Raw genomic sequence first — 18,300 nt, 5'->3', positions numbered from 1 at the left:
GGAAAGTCCATCATATACGATAGACGAGTGCACCGATGAACTGAATCCATCGCGGTCCGAGGATTTTGATACTAGAGAGGGTCCGCTTCCAATCAGAGGTGAACATTTTCCAATCAGAATTGAACAATTCTGATTGGGAATGGCTGCGCAAGTGGCTGCGTTCTAGTGTGAAAATTCTCGGACCGCAATGAATTCAGTTCATCGGTGCACTCGTCTATCAAACAACATTCACTCGATCCGAGAATTTTGAAACTAGAGCGGGGTCGTTTGCAATCAAAACTCGGACCGAGTGAATTGAGTTCATCGGTGGATAAGTTCATAGTCTATTTCCTATTTGTTAATGAATTTTGTTGGCTGAAGAAATTTCGTTAGGGTTCATTTGGACAATGGACTTATCCACCGATGAACCGAATTCATCGCGGTCCGAGGATTTTGACACTAGAGCGGGGTCATTTTCAATCAGCATTGTTCAATTCTGATTGGAAGCGGCCCCACTCTAGTGTTAAAATTATCGGATCGCGATGAATTCTGTTCATTGGTGGATAAGTCCATAGAAACAATCAACCTCAACTTTCCTTCTACTAGTTAAAAGTAAGAAAATCGAATGCTCAGTTTTTTGTTTGCGCTAAACAAAAATATTATCTACTTGGATAATTTAGAAAAAAATCTGATTGTGTCTGATCTGACATTTAAGGCGAAACTGGAAGAATTTCCTCACTTTTTGGTTTTTGATTTTTTATTAAATAACGAAGCAATATTTTCGAAATCGGTTTTCGTACACATGTAGAGTATGGATCAGGGTATCTTCTGATTTTTTTTTTTTGTTGTCGAAAATGTTTTTCGTTTTTGCAGAAACCATTTTTGAACAAAATTTCACATAAAAATGGTTTCTGCAAAAATGGAAAACATTTTCCACCACAAAAAATTCAGAAGATTCCTTGATCCATACTCTACATGTGTACGAAAACCGATTTTGAAAATGTTGCTTCGTTATTTAATAAAAAAATCAAAAACCAAAAAAAATGAAAAAATGCTGCCAGTTTCGCCTTAAAGCCTAGTATAAAGCTAAAAATTGTAACATTTAATGTTGTGTATGAATTAATTTTAAAAATTTAACCTTATTACTTCTGCCAAAACTTTTTCGCATTTCATCCATTTGGAGCTAAAATATTAAAAAAAATGCATATTTCATGTACCTTATTCCCAAAATGTATCGTTACAAGTTTAATTCTGTAAAACTGTTTTTTATTAGATCTACTCTTTCTCAAAGACAGGCTATTTCTAACATTCTTTAGATTAAACGCTAAGAAATGTGATACATTCTTCAAATAAATTATACAAAATTATAAAGCAAAATCACTAATCCCTTCAAATATCACATCTCCCTCTTCATCAATCGAACCAGCGAATCATGCTTTAGAATCTTCTCCAACGTCCATCGTTTCTTCGGATCCACCTGGAACATCATCTCACAAAGCGTCTGATGGTGATAAGCTCCATCGTAGTTAAGACGCGTTTTAATCTGGATTTCGTAAAATCCAGGATTAAAATTGATACCTTGTTTGATAAGCACCAAAGTCGGATACTACAGCACAGAACGCAGCCACTTTTGAAAACTCGCAGAAATGTGAGAAAGTATGCGTGTGCGAAGGTCTGCTGAAAAAGAACGTCAAAAATAATATTTTTCTCTGTTGTGGTTCCTAAATTTTGTCAACAAACATCTTTAGCCAGATTTTGTGAGGAGTTAATCCGTAGTTTTAGTAGAAAATTTAATCATTTTCACTAGGCACAGTAGTTTTAGCAGTCAGCGATGTGTTTTGGGAACCTCAGCGAGCAGGAAGAGAGACGATATGAGCGGCGAGGTAGGTAATGCATAGAATTACGGAGATAAGAAAAGGTCTCCATATTCATACTCGTTCCGATTCCAGCTACGAGAAATCTGCCATATTCCGAAGTTTGCCACAAGAGTTTACCACGATGAAGGAATCTAACCATCTGAAGCTTTCGGATTGCATTTGTCTGCAAAACGTGAAAGTGGCTATCGATCGCAGACGATGGAATTGTGATGCAGTTTCCCACCCGAAACAATCAATCCAAACGGTGCAACCATTCCGCTGTGATGTGTATTACCGCATGAATTCACTAGCACGAAAGGACACTTCAACTTCCCGCCCAGATAACATCGCCCCTGAATAATGCTAGATCAATAGAGTCAAAGATATTCACAACTATGGCAATATAAGGAAATTATATCGGAAGCGTTCTCGCGACTTTAGAGAAAGGATATACTCACGTCACGCCGATGTCAAACCTTGGATAATTGATATAAGCAATTTTTATGAAATCAAAGGATAGGAATTTGCCTAAATAAACTGAAAACACTTTCTGATTCCTTCTTTTTTTATTATTTGATACTACAATAGATAAGGCGAATGTGTTCTAACACCTTGCCTACCTTAATTCCTTGATACTGCAGTTCCGAGCGCATAGAATAGCGCTATCTTCATCGCTTTTGGGCGATTCCTCTAGTTTCCCTTAACGTTTAGGGATCTCAGGGCCATTTCAATCATGTGCGCAGTGGTGGCCCACAAAGCCGTCGACCATCACTTGATTCCCTACTGAATTTGTATTGATTTCGCAATTCTGTCTTCCGACATTTGCACTACGTGACCAGCCTACTGAAGTCGACCGCATTCTATGTTTTTCACAATATTCGCTTATTTGTACATTTGTCCGACACCGTAAAGGCCTCAAGTTTCTGAAGTATATTGAAAACATTCCTAATACTTATGACACACATGTGATACAAGAATCACTGTACAATTACGCTTGAAATGAGTGCCATACTGAAAATTCTCTCAGTTCAAGTCAGTCTTGTTAGAATTTTCTTGACACTGCGTACCGTTGTACAGGAATCACACTCGTATCACATGTCTGTCTGGGGTATAAAGTATTTTTTTTTAATCTTCGAAGGCTTCGAATGTCATACAAATTGAAAGATATTTCCAAAAAGATTTATCAAAAAAAAAATCCTCCAGAGTAGCTACATACTTTTTCGTTCAAATTTTTGCAGAAGTTAGTCCAATTTTTTTTGTAAATCTACAAATTTAAATTTGTAGATAATTAACAATAACATAACCTGTTACCTGTCCCTATTAATACCCCAGACAGACATGTGATACGAGTGTGATTCCTGTACAACGGTACGCAGTGTCAAGAAAATTTTAACAAGACTGACTTGAACTGAGACAATTTTCAGTATGGCACTCATTTCAAGCGCAATTGTACAGTGATTCTTGTATCACATGTGTGTCATAAGTATAACAGAACGATTGTCGTTCGACTGCCCCAGATCGGAAGGAATAGAGCCAAGTGTCATGATTACCTAGTTGAATTGTGGTAAAGTATAGCGTAATGTCGTTGGACTGAAAAATATGATGGTTATCGAAGTGCTTATAAATCTTCAATATTGACCGAAATCCTCAAGAAATTTCCTCTGGGATTACTTAAGAAATTTCCTCAGAGAATCCTCGAAAAATTCCCTCAGGGATTTCTAAAGAAATTTCCTCAGGGATTACTCAATGAGTTTCCTCAGCGATTCCTCAAGAAATTTCCACAGACAATCCTCAAGGAACTCCCCCAGGGATTCCTCATAAAGTTTGCTAAGAGAATATTTGAGGAATTTCCTCAGGGATCTTTCAAGATATTTCCTTAGCGATTCCTTAAGACATTTCCTCAGAGAATCCTCAAGAAATTTCCTCAGGGATTACTGAAAGAATTTCCTCAGGGATCACTCAAGGGATTTCCTCAGGGAATTTATAAGGAATTCCCTCAGGGAATCCTCAAGAAATTTCTTCAGAGAACCCTCAGAAAATTCCCACAGGGCTTTCTTCAAATCAAATCCTCATTAATTTCTCTAGGAATTTCCTCTGAGAATCGTCAAAGAATGCCCTCAGGAAATTTCCTCAGGGATTACATACGGAATTTTCTCAGCGCATTTCCTCAGCATTACTAATTTAGGGATTTCTGTAGAAATTTCCTAAGGGATCACGCAAGAAATTTCCTCAGGGATTTCAAGAATTACTTCTTTAGGGATTCCTTAAAATATTTCCTCAGGGATTCCTCAAGAAATTTCCCCAGGAATTACTCAAGGAATTTCCTCAGTGATTCTTCAAGAATCTTCAAGAAACTACCTCTGTGAATTCTCAAGAAATTTCCTCAGATAATCCTCAAAGAATTTCCTCAGAGAATAATCAAGAGATTATCTCAGCGATTTCTTAAGGAATTTCCTCAGAGAATCCTCAAAGAATTTCCTCAAGGAATCCTCAAGAAATTTCCTCTGTGGTTACTCAAGAAATTTTCTGAAAATTTTTTAAAGGAATTCCTCAAGAAATTTCTTCAGGGATTCCTCGAGAAATTTCCTCAGGAATTGCCCAAGGTATTTTCTCAGACAATCTTCAAGAAACTCTCTCTGTGAATCCTCAAGAAATATCCTCAGAGAATTCTCAAAGATTTCCTCAGAAAATAATCAAGAGAATATCTCAGATAATCCTTAAGGAATTTCCTCAGATAATCCTCGAATAATTCCCTCAAATAATCCTCAAGAATTTTCCTCTGGGTTAGTCAAGAAATTTTCTGAAAAAATCTTCAAGGAATTCCTCAAAAAATTTCTTCAGGAATTACTCGAGGAGTTTTCTCAGAGAATCCTTTAGGAATTACCTCAGGGATTACTCAAGCAATTTCCTCAGAAAATCCTAAAGAAATTTCCTAAGGGATTACACCAGAAATTTCTTCAAAGAACCCTCAAGGAATTTCCGCAGGGATTCCTCAAGAAATTTCCACATGAATAACTAAAGAAATTTTCCTGGAGTTCCTGGAGGAATCTTTGAAGGAGTTCCTGAAGGAATCCCTGAAGGAGTTCCTGAAGGAATCCCTGAAGGAGTTCCTGAAGGAATCCCTGAAGGAGTTCCTGAAGGAATCCCTGAAGGAGTTCCTGAAGGAATCCCTGAAGGAGTTCCTGAAGGAATCCCTGAAGGAGTTCCTGAAGGAATCCCTGAAGGAGTTCCTGAAGGAATCCCTGAAGGAGTTCCTGAAGGAATCCCTGAAGGAGTTCCTGAAGGAATCCCTGAAGGAGTTCCTGAAGGAATCCCTGAAGGAATCCCTGAAGGAGTTCCTGAAGGAATCCCTGAAGGAATCCCTGAAGGAATCCCTGAAGGAGTTCCTGAAGGAATCCCTGAAGGAGTTCCTGAAGGAATCCCTGAAGGAGTTCCTGAAGGAATCCCTGAAGGAGTTCCTGAAGGAATCCCTGAAGGAGTTCCTGAAGGAATCCCTGAAGGAGTTCCTGAAGGAATCCCTGAAGGAGTTCCTGAAGGAATCCCTGAAGGAGTTCCTGAAGGAATCCCTGAAGGAGTTCCTGAAGGAATCCCTGAAGGAGTTCCTGAAGGAATCTCTGAAGGAGTTCCTGAAGGAATCTCTGAAGGAGTTCCTGAAGGAATCTCTGAAGGAGTTCCTGAAGTAATCTGTAAAGGAGTTCCTGGAGGAATTCCTGGAGGATTCTCTGAGGAAATTCCTTGTGCAATCCCTCAGCAAATTTCTTAAGAAATCCCTGCGGAAACTCCTTGAGTAATCCCTTAGGAAATTTCTTCAGGATTTTTTGAGGAAACTGCTTGAGTTATCCCTGAGGTAATTCCTCAAGCAGTTTTCTCAGAGAATCCTTGAGGAATATCCTCAGGGATTACTCAAGCAATTTCCTCAGAAAATCCTCAAGAAATTTCCTAAGGGATTACACAAGAAATTTCCTCAGAGAATCCTCAAGGTATTTCCGCAGGGATTCCTCAAGGAATTTCCACACGGATTCCTCAAGAAATTTCCAAAGGAATAACTCAAGCAATTTTCTCAAAAAAAAAAATCCATAGGGATTTCAATAGAAATTTCCTCAGAGAATCCTCAGGTTATTTCCTCAGAGATTATTAAATAAATTTCTTCAGGGATTCCTCGAGAAATTTCCTTAGGGATTCCTCAAGAAAGTTTCCTCAGGAATAACACACGGAAATTCTTCAGAGAATCCTTAAGAAATTTCCGCAGCGATTTCTCAAGAAATTTCCTCAGGGATTTCTCAAATAATTTCTTCAGGGATTTCTTAAAGAATCCCCTCAAGGATTCCTCGAGAAATTTTCTCAGGGATTACACAAGGAATTTTTTTGGAGCATCCTCAAGTAATTTCCGCAAAGATTTCTCAAGGAATTTCCTCAGGGATTCCTCGACAAAATTCATCAGGTACATAATACACAAGGAATTTCCTCAGAGAATCGTTAACAAATTTCCTAAGGGATTATTCAAGGAGTTTCCTCAGGAATCTCGCATGAGATTTCCCTCGAGATTTCCTCAAGAGAATCAAGGATTCCTCGAGGAAATTGCCTCAGGGTTACTCAAGGAATTTTATCAGAGAATCCTCAAGAAATTTCCTAAGGAATTGCTCATGAAATTTCTTCAGGGATTCCGCATGAAATTTCCTCAGAGAACCCTCAAGGAATTACCGCAGGGATTCCTCAAGAAATTCCCTAAGGGATTACACAAGGAATTCCCTCATATAATCCTGAAGAAATTTCCTAAGTTATTGCTCACGGAATTTCCTTATGAATTTCGCATGAAATTTCCTCAGAGAATCCTCCAGAAATTCATTCAGGGATTTATTAAATAATTTCTCCAGGGATTCCTCAAGGAATTCTCGCAAGGATTCCTCGAGAAATTTCCTCAGGGATTACACAAGGAACTTCCTCAGAGAATCCTAAAGAAATTTCCTAAGGGATCAAGCAATTTTCTTAGGGATTCCGCATGAAATTTCCTCAGGGATTTCTCAAAAATTTCCTCAGGGATTACACAAGGATTTTCCACAGAGAATCCTCAAGAAATTTCCTAAGGGATTACTCAAGGAGTTTCCGCAGGGATTTCCCAAGAAATTTACTGAGGGATTACACAAGGAATATCCTCAGAGAATCCTCCAGGGATTCCTCCAGGAATTCCTCCAGGAACTCCTTCAGAGATTCCTTCAGGAACTCCTTCAGAGATTCCTTCAGGAACTCCTTCAGAGATTCCTTCAGGAACTCCTTCAGAGATTCCTTCAGGAACTCCTTCAGAGATTCCTTCAGGAACTCCTTCAGAGATTCCTTCAGGAACTCCTTCAGAGATTCCTTCAGGAACTCCTTCAGAGATTCCTTCAGGAACTCCTTCAGAGATTCCTTCAGGAACTCCTTCAGAGATTCCTTCAGGAACTCCTTCAGAGATTCCTTCAGAAACTCCTTCAGAGATTCCTTCAGAAACTCCTTCAGAGATTCCTTCAGGAACTCCTACAGGGATTGCTCCAGGAACTCATTCGGGGAATCCTCCAGGAACTCCTTCAGGGATTGGTGGGAGTTCGGCTTTGCAGTCTAAAGTTCTCTAAAACGACCGTTTAGGATTCGTCCCTACGTTTCGGCAATGGAGTAGCTATTTTCTTTAACTGTAGGGTTATTTTTATATTTCAAGGAGTTCCTCAGGAAATTCCAATAGGAAATCCGTCTAAAATACCTCAAGGAGTTCCGCCGTTAATTCCTCAAGGAATTCCATAGCAAATTCCCCAAATAATTACTCCGGAAATTTATCAAGGAGTTCGTCAAGGAATTCGTCCCGTAATTCTTCCAGGAATTTCTCAGGAAATTCCTCAAGGAATTCCTTTGGAAATTCCTCAAGGAATTCCGCCGGAAATTCCTCAAGTTAGTCCTCCGAAAATTTCTCAAGGAATACCTCAGCAAATTTCTCGACAATTTCGTCCGAAAATTCCTCGAGCAAATCCGCTGGAAATTCCTCAAGCAAATCCGCCGGGAATTCCTCAAGGAATTCCCCTTGAAATTCCTCAAGGAATTTCACTGTAAATTCTTCAAGCAATTCCTGGAAAAAATACCGGAAATTCTCCAAAGAATTACACCGCAAATTCTTCAAAAAATTTCAAAGGAAATTCCTCAAGAAATGCCACCGGAAATTCCTCAAAGAATTCCGCCGAAAATTCCTCACGGACTTCCTCTGGAAATTCTTCAAGCAATTTCGCTGGAAATTCTTCAAGCAATTCCTGGAAAAAATGCCGGAAATTCTCCAAGGAATTACACCGCAAATTCTTCAAAAAATTTCAAAGGAAATTCCTCAAGAAATGCCACCGGAAATTCCTCAAAGAATTCCGCCGAAAATTCCTCACGGACTTCCTCTGGAAATTCTTCAAGCAATTTCGCTGGAAATTCTTCAAGGAGTTCCGCAGGAAATTCCTGGAAGAAATTCCGCCGGAAATTCCTCAAGAAATTTGACCGGAAATCCCTCAAGGAATTCGTCCGGATATTCTTCCAAGAATTCCTCCGGAAATTTCCTTAAGAATTCCTGGAATAATTTCCGGACGAATTCCTTGAGGAATTTCCGGATTTTTTTCCAGGAATTCCTAAAGGAATTGCTTCGGAAATATGCGGCAGAATTCCTTGAGGAATTTCCGTAGGAATTCCCGGAAGAATTCCTTTAGGAATTCCTGGAGGAATTTTCGGAGCGATTCATGGAGGAATTCCCAATGCAATCCTTAAGGAATTTCAGGTGAAACTCCTTGAGGAATTTACAGTGAAATTCTTTGAGGAATTTCGAATGAAATTCTTTAAGTTTTTTTTTTCTTTTTTTTTATGGCTCTACGTTCCCACTGGGACTTGGCCTGCCTCTCTCCAACTTAGTGTTCTTCTGAGCATTTCCACAGTTATTAATTGGAGGGCTTTCTTTGCCAGCCGTTGCATGAATTAGTATATGTATTGTGAGGCAAGCACAATGATACCCTACGCCCAGGGAGTCGAGAAAATTTTCCCGACCGGAAAGGGAATCGAACCCGCCGTCTCCGCATTGGCGATCCATAGCCTTAACCACTAGGCTAACTGGAGACCCCAAATTCCTTGAGGTATTTCCAGTGAAATTCCTTGAGGAATTTTCGGTGGAATTTCTTGAGGAATTTCCGGTGAAATTTCGTGATATATTTACGGTGAAATTCCTTGAGGAATTTCCGGTGAAATTCCTTGAGGAATTTCCACAAAAATTCCTTGAGGAATTTCCACAGAAATTCTTTGAGGAATTTCCACAGAAATTGCTTGAGGAAATTCAAGTGAAAATTCTTGAGGAATTTGTAGCGATTTTTTTTGAGGAATTTCCAGTGGGATTTCTTAAGGAATTTCCAGTGGATTTCCTTGCGTATCCTTTGTGGAATTTTCGGACGAATTTCTCGAGGCATTTTCTGAGGAATTTCCGGCCAAATTCCTTAAGGAATTTCCGGCGGATTTGCTTGAGGAATGTCCGGCAAAAATGCTATGAGAAATTTCCTGGGGAATTCCTGGAAGAATTTCCCGATGAATTTCTTGAGGAATTTCCAGAGGAATTTCTTGAGAAATTTCCGGAGGAATTCCATGTGGAATTTGTTGAGGAATTTCCGGAGGAATTCCTTGACTATTTTGCGGAGGAACTCTCTGCCGAGATGAACCAGCCCAGGGCTGAAAATCTCGTAAATAAAGATAAAAAAAGGAACTCTCTGGGAGTTAGCGGCGGAATTCTTTTACGAATTTCCGGTGGAATTTTTTGAGTAAGTTTCGGAAGAATTCCTTGATGATTTTCCGGAAGAATTCCTTGAGGAATTTTCGGAAGCTTTCCTGGAAGAATTTTGGAGGAATTCCTGGAAGCATTTCTAGAGGAATTCCTGGAGAAATTTTTAGAAGAATTCCAGGAGGAATTTCCGGAGGAGTTTGTTGAGGAATTTCCGGCAGAATTTCTGGAGGAATTTCCGGAGGATATCCGGGAAGGAGACCTGAAGGAATTTGTGAAAGAAAAAACTTGAGTAATTCCCGGAGAATTCCTTGAGGGGTTCCGGAGGAATTCATTAAGGAATTTCCGGAAGAATTTTTGGGTGGAATCTTCGAAGGAAATCCATGAGGAATTTAAGAGGAGTTCCTGGAAGAATTCCGGGAGGTTTTTGCGGAGAAATTCCTGGAGGATTTTGCAGAGGAAATCCTGGTGAATTTTCTGGACGAGTTCCTGGAGAATTTTCCGGAGGAATTTCTGGAGGAATTCTTGGAGGAATTTCCGCAGGAATTCTTTGAGAAATTTGTGGAAGAAAAACTTGAGTAGTTCCCGGATAAATTCCTCGAAGAGCTTCCGGAGGAATTTCCGTAGGGATTCGTTAAGGAATTTCTGGAAGAATTTTTGGAAGAAACACTGGAGGAATTGCCGGAGGAATTTGAGGTACAAATCCGTAAGGCATTTCTGGAAGAAATCTGGAAGGAATCCCTGGAAGAATTTTTTGAGGTATTCCCGGATTTATCTGTGAAGAAAGTTCCTATAGTTATCTCTGAGAAAATTTCCTGATGATTCCCCGGGGAAATTCGTTGAGGATTCTCTGACTAAATTCTTGAAGTAATCTCTGAAGGCATTTTTTGAGGAATACTTGAGCAAATTTCTTCAGTTATTCCTGACGAAATTCCATGGGAATTCTCTAGCGATATTTATTGAGGTATCCCCGAGTTTATTTCTGCGGAATCCCTTGAGGAATTTTCGGAGATATTCCTTGAGGAATTTCCGTATGAATTCTAGGAAGAATTTCTTTAGGAAGTCCTGGAGGAATTTCCGGAGGAATTCATTTAGGAATTCCTGAATGAATTTCTGGAGGAATTTCCGAAAGAGTTCCTGGAACAATTTCCGGAGGAATTCCTAAAACATTTCTGGAGGAATTCTTGGGGGAATTTCCGGAGGAGTTTGTTGAGGAATTTCTGGAGGAGTTCCTTGAGGAGTTTCTGGAGGAATAGCTGGAACAATTTCCGGAGGAATTGCTGAGGATTTTTCTGAGGAACTCCTGGAGGATTTTCCGGAGGAATTCCTGAAGGATTTTCAGAGAAATGCCTTAAGGAATCACTGTAGGAATTCCTGGACGGATTCCTGGAGGAATTTCTTGAGTAATTGTCGAAGGAATTCCTTGCGGATTTTCGGAGGAACATCCGGAGGAGATCCTTGAGGAATTGCTGGAGGCTTTCCCTGAAAAATTCTTGGGGAATTTTCCGGAGAAATTCCTAGAGGATTTTCCGTAGGAATTCCTTGAAGGAATGCAAGGAGAAATCACCACAGAAATTACTGGAGAAATTCTAGGAGAAATGAAGGAATCTGTGAAGCAATTTTAGGCGGAATCCCCGAAGGAGTTCCTGCAGGAATCCACAAAGAAATTTCTGAAGGAAGTTTCGCAAATTTGCGTTTCTGGAAAATTTGCTGAAAAAATCTACAGAAATCCTCGACTAAGTTCCTAAAGGAATCCTAAAGGAGGAATCGAAATTACTGCTGAAGGAATTTTGAATGCATTTTTGAAGGCATCCCCGAAAGAATTCCTTGTAGCGAAAAAATAGAGAAATTTTGGAAACGTTTCCTAGATAAGGTATTCCTGCAAGAATCCTCGAGAGACTACCATTTATATAAAAAAATAAAACTCCTGAAGAAATTCATGGAGAAGTCTGCAAATGAATGCCCAAAACATCTTGGAGTAATGCACGACGAAATTCCCGGAGAAATCCGCGAGAAAATTTCTGAATTCTCCGAGGGAATTCCCGGAGGAATACCCGAAGAAATTTTTGCGGGAACCCAGATCAGAAATATGTCCGAAAAGGAGACATCTCCGAAGGGAAATTTACAGAAACCTGGGCGGGATCCTCGAAAAAAGAACAATCACTCTGGGTTGAATTTTTACTAGAATTCTTGACATTTTCTGCTCAAAACTGCCACTTAACAAAATCTTTTGTATTGCGAGCAATAAATACTATTATGGAATCACCTATCAACTTCCTGCAAACAAGAAGGAAGGCACCGTTCCTTCGAAAATATCGCTGCAGTCGGATGTCTGCTATTCACGGTGGCGACTGGAGGGAGCAAGCGATCATCTGCACAAGTTTTCTTTGTAGCCGCGGCCGTTCTTTTCTTGAAGACACTTTCAAAGGGAGTGGCCTTCCTGGTTCCAGATCGTCTCGTGCAGTTTGAATCAATAAAACGGCGCGGGGAAGTTCTCCGGAATGCATGCTGCAGCTGAAGAGATTTTCTGCTGTTTGTTTTATTTGTTTTGTTTTGTTTATCTTTGACGTTTCTTCATGTGTTTCCAGTGGTGTGAGTGTTGATTTCTCTCTGGCATGCAACAGCACGCAGCCATTTTTCCTAATCCGAGATTTAACTTTAGTGCGCCGAAATCGGCGCACTAAAGTTAAATCTCAGATTAAAATCAAGGATAATACCGTTTGATGCTTAGAAAAATCGAGGATAATACGTGATTGGCGTCTAAGACGCCGTGGAGCTTACCGCCATCGTCGTCCTGATATCCCCTTCCCGAGCAGTCTATTCTTGGAGTAACGAACCGTCGCTTACCGTCCTTTCCTTCCGTCAGGCAATTCTCCACAAACGGATGTTCCAGCATACACAGCTCATAGAAAATTATTCCCAACGGCCAAATGTCACTCTTATAATCGTACGGCTTTCCGCTGGCCACTTCCGGCGCCATGTACAGCGGCGTTCCCACGATCGTCATATTCAACTCATCCTCAGGGCTCACATTGGTAAAAATCTTAGCTATCCCAAAATCAGCCAGCTTCAGCCGGTTATCGGCATCGATCAGCACGTTTTCCGGTTTCAAATCCCGGTGGATCACTTTCCGTTGATGCAAGTACTGCAGCGCTTCGGCCATATCGCCGAACTTGGCCATCACCGATCGTTGACAAAGGAATTCGTTCCGTTGCGCCCGCCGCTCCAGGAAGTCGGCCAGATTGCCACGTTCGGCGAATTCCGTCAGCATGTTCCACGCGTCCTCGGTTTGGAAGAACCCAAAGTAGCGTAGGATGCGCGGGTGGTTGATCTGCGATAGGATGGTGTGCTCCTTGAGGACCGCCTGGTAGGCGTAATCCGGGCTGCTGTAGGGGATAGATTTTACCACGATGCGGCGGCTTCGTTTGTCCTTTTTGTTCCGGAAGAGGCACACGTGACTGTGAAATGGGAAGTTAAAACAGTGGAACATTATCGTAATCATGATCGATGACATTCTATAACTTTTCCAACGACATTTTCAAGTCTCAAGATTTATTTTTTCTATGAATGAATCATAAAGTATCAGGTATTAGTAGGTCGGCTCCAGAGGCACGTTCTCCTCCATTAGGGAAATTTGTGCCATCGCCACGAACAGGAGCCTGTTCACCATCTATCCAAAGAGAGGGAAAGGAGTTAAGAATGGTGTTTAGTACTCTTCTTATTTTGATGTTCCGTGGGACACCTTTCCCAGCGGGTTATGGAATTCTTTCACGATTTCACTTCAAGATTCACTTCCCCAGGTACCCAGGCACTACACAGGCGAACGAGTAAAACTGAATCGTCTCGAATTAATACTTTCGGATATCACAAACCGAACAAGACCGGGAGCAACAATTTGTGTGTGCAAACGCGCCGGGGTAACGATTTCAACTGATTTTATTTACATTTCTAATGCTATAAGGCAATCCATGAGACAGATGCGATTAGTTGATTTCCTTTGTTTACCATGAATTTTTGACATTCGTCGATCGGGGTGACAGTTGAACACAAAGGAATTTGTTAAGCACCGAGAACACTCGACGAAAATTTGGTAAGCTATACATACACTGTGTTTACAATTTCAGCTGTCACCCACATCGCGATATGTCGTCATGGATTGCCTTATTATGTACATGTGGTGTGCGTTCTGTGTGCACAGTGGGTCAAAAAACTAGTTTTGCGGTTAAATATAATTAATTAATCTACATGGGAATTTCATTTTAGTAGTTTGAGTAGGTATTCAACAAATGGTATGAGGAGAAGGACAGGCAACTTGCCTGAGGCAAGGGAATAGAATCGTAACTAACGCTTGAGCACAGAGAAACATCGGCACGAAAACGTAATAGGACTAGATTTGTAGTAATGAGCTGAATTTTAGTATGGTGAGAAGGTCAATTCTCCGTTTCTGCAATAAAATAGTGCAAAAAATGTGGGTATTATGATTCCTAGCATAATTTGATGCTGTTTGAGCAAAACTTTGGGCAACAGTGTTGTTCTTCTCTCCATTTCTCGAAACATAAACAACATAGTTATCCGAAGTTTTGCTCAAACAGCATCAAATTAGGCAAGGAATCATAATACCCACGCTTTTTGCACCATTCCACTGCAGAAACGGAGAATTAACCTTCTCACCATACAAAAATTCAGCTCATTACTACAAATCTAGTACTACACCGAACGTGCCCCATTTCCCAGCCCCAATGCAAAACGTGCTGGATTTGGCCGGGCCTAGCAAAGCTAACGTCAAACAGAAGCAAAAACAATGCCGGCAGCGCCATGACCAACTCCAGAAAATGCGAATCAACCGTTAAAAAGATAATCGATGGGAAGCGGACGCAGTGTGACGTCTGCTTCTTTGTGGCGCCCTGAAAAGAGCAATGTTATCAATGAGCTACAGTTACAGGTGGCGTAGATAAACAAAGCGTGCCATATCAATGAGCTACAGTTACAGGTGGCGTAGATAAACAAAGCGTGCCACTAGTTGCCTCTTTTGTTGCGTAAGATCAGCGGTAGAACAAAAGAGACAACTAGAGTTACGCAATGTTTGTCTGCTCCACCTGAAACTGCGTACCTTATTACACTGCAATAACGCATAAAGCGTTGCCGATTATCAATCCCCCACCTCCCCCCTATGTCACGGGTTTTGTATGAGAGCTCTAGAAATTATCATCATCATCATCATCATCATCATCATCATCATCATCATCATCATCAGCATCAGCATCAGCATCAGCATCAGCATCAGCATCAGCATCAGCATCAGCATCAGCATCAGCATCAGCATCAGCATCAGCATCAGCATCAGCATCAGCATCAGCATCAGCATCAGCATCAGCATCAGCATCAGCATCAGCATCAGCATCAGCATCAGCATCAGCATCAGCATCAGCATCAGCATCAGCATCAGCATCAGCATCAGCATCAGCATCAGCATCAGCATCAGCATCAGCATCAGCATCAGCATCAGCATCAGCATCAGCATCAGCATCAGCATCAGCATCAGCATCAGCATCAGCATCAGCATCAGCATCAGCATCAGCATCAGCATCAGCATCAGCATCAGCATCAGCATCAGCATCAGCATCAGCATCAGCATCAGCATCAGCATCAGCATCAGCATCAGCATCAGCATCAGCATCAGCATCAGCATCAGCATCAGCATCAGCATCAGCATCAGCATCAGCATCAGCATCAGCATCAGCATCAGCATCAGCATCAGCATCAGCATCAGCATCAGCATCAGCATCAGCATCAGCATCAGCATCAGCATCAGCATCAGCATCAGCATCAGCATCAGCATCAGCATCAGCATCAGCATCAGCATCAGCATCAGCATCAGCATCAGCATCAGCATCAGCATCAGCATCAGCATCAGCATCAGCATCAGCATCAGCATCAGCATCAGCATCAGCATCAGCATCAGCATCAGCATCAGCATCAGCATCAGCATCAGCATCAGCATCAGCATCAGCATCAGCATCAGCATCAGCATCAGCATCAGCATCAGCATCAGCATCAGCATCAGCATCAGCATCAGCATCAGCATCAGCATCAGCATCAGCATCAGCATCAGCATCAGCATCAGCATCAGCATCAGCATCAGCATCAGCATCAGCATCAGCATCAGCATCAGCATCAGCATCAGCATCAGCATCAGCATCAGCATCAGCATCAGCATCAGCATCAGCATCAGCATCAGCATCAGCATCAGCATCAGCATCAGCATCAGCATCAGCATCAGCATCAGCATCAGCATCAGCATCAGCATCAGCATCAGCATCAGCATCAGCATCAGCATCAGCATCAGCATCAGCATCAGCATCAGCATCAGCATCAGCATCAGCATCAGCATCAGCATCAGCATCAGCATCAGCATCAGCATCAGCATCAGCATCAGCATCAGCATCAGCATCAGCATCAGCATCAGCATCAGCATCAGCATCAGCATCAGCATCAGCATCAGCATCAGCATCAGCATCAGCATCAGCATCAGCATCAGCATCAGCATCAGCATCAGCATCAGCATCAGCATCAGCATCAGCATCAGCATCAGCATCAGCATCAGCATCAGCATCAGCATCAGCATCAGCATCAGCATCAGCATCAGCATCAGCATCAGCATCAGCATCAGCATCAGCATCAGCATCAGCATCAGCATCAGCATCAGCATCAGCATCAGCATCAGCATCAGCATCAGCATCAGCATCAGCATCAGCATCAGCATCAGCATCAGCATCAGCATCAGCATCAGCATCAGCATCAGCATCAGCATCAGCATCAGCATCAGCATCAGCATCAGCATCAGCATCAGCATCAGCATCAGCATCAGCATCAGCATCAGCATCAGCATCAGCATCAGCATCAGCATCAGCATCAGCATCAGCATCAGCATCAGCATCAGCATCAGCATCAGCATCAGCATCAGCATCAGCATCAGCATCAGCATCAGCATCAGCATCAGCATCAGCATCAGCATCAGCATCAGCATCAGCATCAGCATCAGCATCAGCATCAGCATCAGCATCAGCATCAGCATCAGCATCAGCATCAGCATCAGCATCAGCATCAGCATCAGCATCAGCATCAGCATCAGCATCAGCATCAGCATCAGCATCAGCATCAGCATCAGCATCAGCATCAGCATCAGCATCAGCATCAGCATCAGCATCAGCATCAGCATCAGCATCAGCATCAGCATCAGCATCAGCATCAGCATCAGCATCAGCATCAGCATCAGCATCAGCATCAGCATCAGCATCAGCATCAGCATCAGCATCAGCATCAGCATCAGCATCAGCATCAGCATCAGCATCAGCATCAGCATCAGCATCAGCATCAGCATCAGCATCAGCATCAGCATCAGCATCAGCATCAGCATGAATGAATGAATGAATGATGATGATGATGATGATGATGATGATGATGATGATGATGATGATGATGATGATGATGATGATGATGATGATGATGATGATGATGATGATGATGATGATGATGATGATGATGATGATGATGATGATGATGATGATGATGATAAATTCAAATTTGTTGCTCACAACCCAAGATAAAAAGACAATCGAACACTACCGCCACCTCTATAGCGGTTCGCAATGATTTGCAAGCTTGACCACATAAGGAAAAGGTTCGCCCTTGTGCTGATTTGACAGAACCGTTCGCTCGCTTCGCTGGTCGACCGTTAAATTGAGGGGGACAGTTTTGAAACACCACTGTCACGTCGGTTCGTCAGTGGTTCTATATTCTAAATCTGCATGCTAAACTGAGCCGAAATCTAAAATTTCATGAATTTGGCAACCCGTAAACCTATTTAAAAATCAATTTGAAGTTTGTATGGGAGCGATTTGTCGAATCACCCCTCGTCACATTTTGTACTGGACGTAGCTGTCAAGCAGTTGCCTAGCTGTCAAAAGGTGATTTCAAAAAATCTCTTTGAAACCAATTTTAGGTACTAAAGTAAAGTTCAAAAAATCTGAAAAAATCAGTGGCTCAGAAAAAAAGGCTCTTTCGTATAGAATAAAAAAAAACAATAAGTTTTTCAAAATTTTAACCCAATCGCAATAACTTTGTTCAAGCACTCTTTTTGGGAAAGCTTTTTTGGCATAAATATTTATAGTCGTTAAGAGTTGTGGGAAGGAAAGGGTTAATGCTTCAGAGCAGATATAAAAAGTATACGTTACCCTCCATAACAGCCAGTTCCTAGGTGTTTTTCGAACTCCAAGTTCGTCAAGTCGATGTTTTGCAGCATATTTTCTTATGTTCAACACACAAATGCACGTCATTAAAAGGTTCACTAATCACTAAATTTATTCTGTTTGCCGTCAAGAGGATAAAACATGTTAAATTATTGTCACCTAAATTCTACTAGAGATTAAATGGATAAAGATAAACAACAGTCTATCGTTCTACACAGGGAGCGTCCATCCAATGTACCATGTTTTTTTGTGAAGAGATTTATGTGCCAGCGGTAAGTGTGTCGATCCATACAAAAGTTTCAAAGACCTTATAAAAAAGTATGATATATCAGGCCAAACATGTCTAAAGGTCCTATCTGCAGAAGAGAGGCTCTCTTTGGTTTCCCTCTCTTTCGTTAATATCTCAGCTGTTTATTTGTATTATGATTGTCTCCTTGCATTGAACGATGGTCAAAACAATCGT

At 41.4% G+C, this 18,300-nt stretch overlaps 1 protein-coding gene across 1 annotated transcript; it reads right to left on the bottom strand.

Moving 5' to 3' along the window:
• Positions 1-86: 86 nt before the first annotated feature.
• LOC109409141 (serine/threonine-protein kinase Nek5) lies at positions 87-18,160 on the bottom strand. The gene is made up of 3 exons (XM_062854402.1): positions 17,823-18,160; positions 12,370-13,046; positions 87-1,494 (listed from the first exon to the last, which is right to left on the bottom strand). The coding sequence occupies exons 1-3, from the start codon at positions 17,888-17,890 to the stop codon at positions 1,376-1,378; spliced, it is 864 nt and encodes a 287-aa protein (XP_062710386.1). The 5' UTR covers positions 17,891-18,160; the 3' UTR covers positions 87-1,375.
• Positions 18,161-18,300: the final 140 nt, after the last annotated feature.

The sequence above is a fragment of the Aedes albopictus genome, chromosome 2 (assembly GCF_035046485.1).
Source record: "Aedes albopictus strain Foshan chromosome 2, AalbF5, whole genome shotgun sequence".
NCBI classification, from domain to species: Eukaryota; Metazoa; Arthropoda; class Insecta; order Diptera; family Culicidae; genus Aedes; species Aedes albopictus.
Note: the sequence above shows the minus strand (reverse complement) of the source record. Positions and strands in the feature narration are given on the sequence as shown.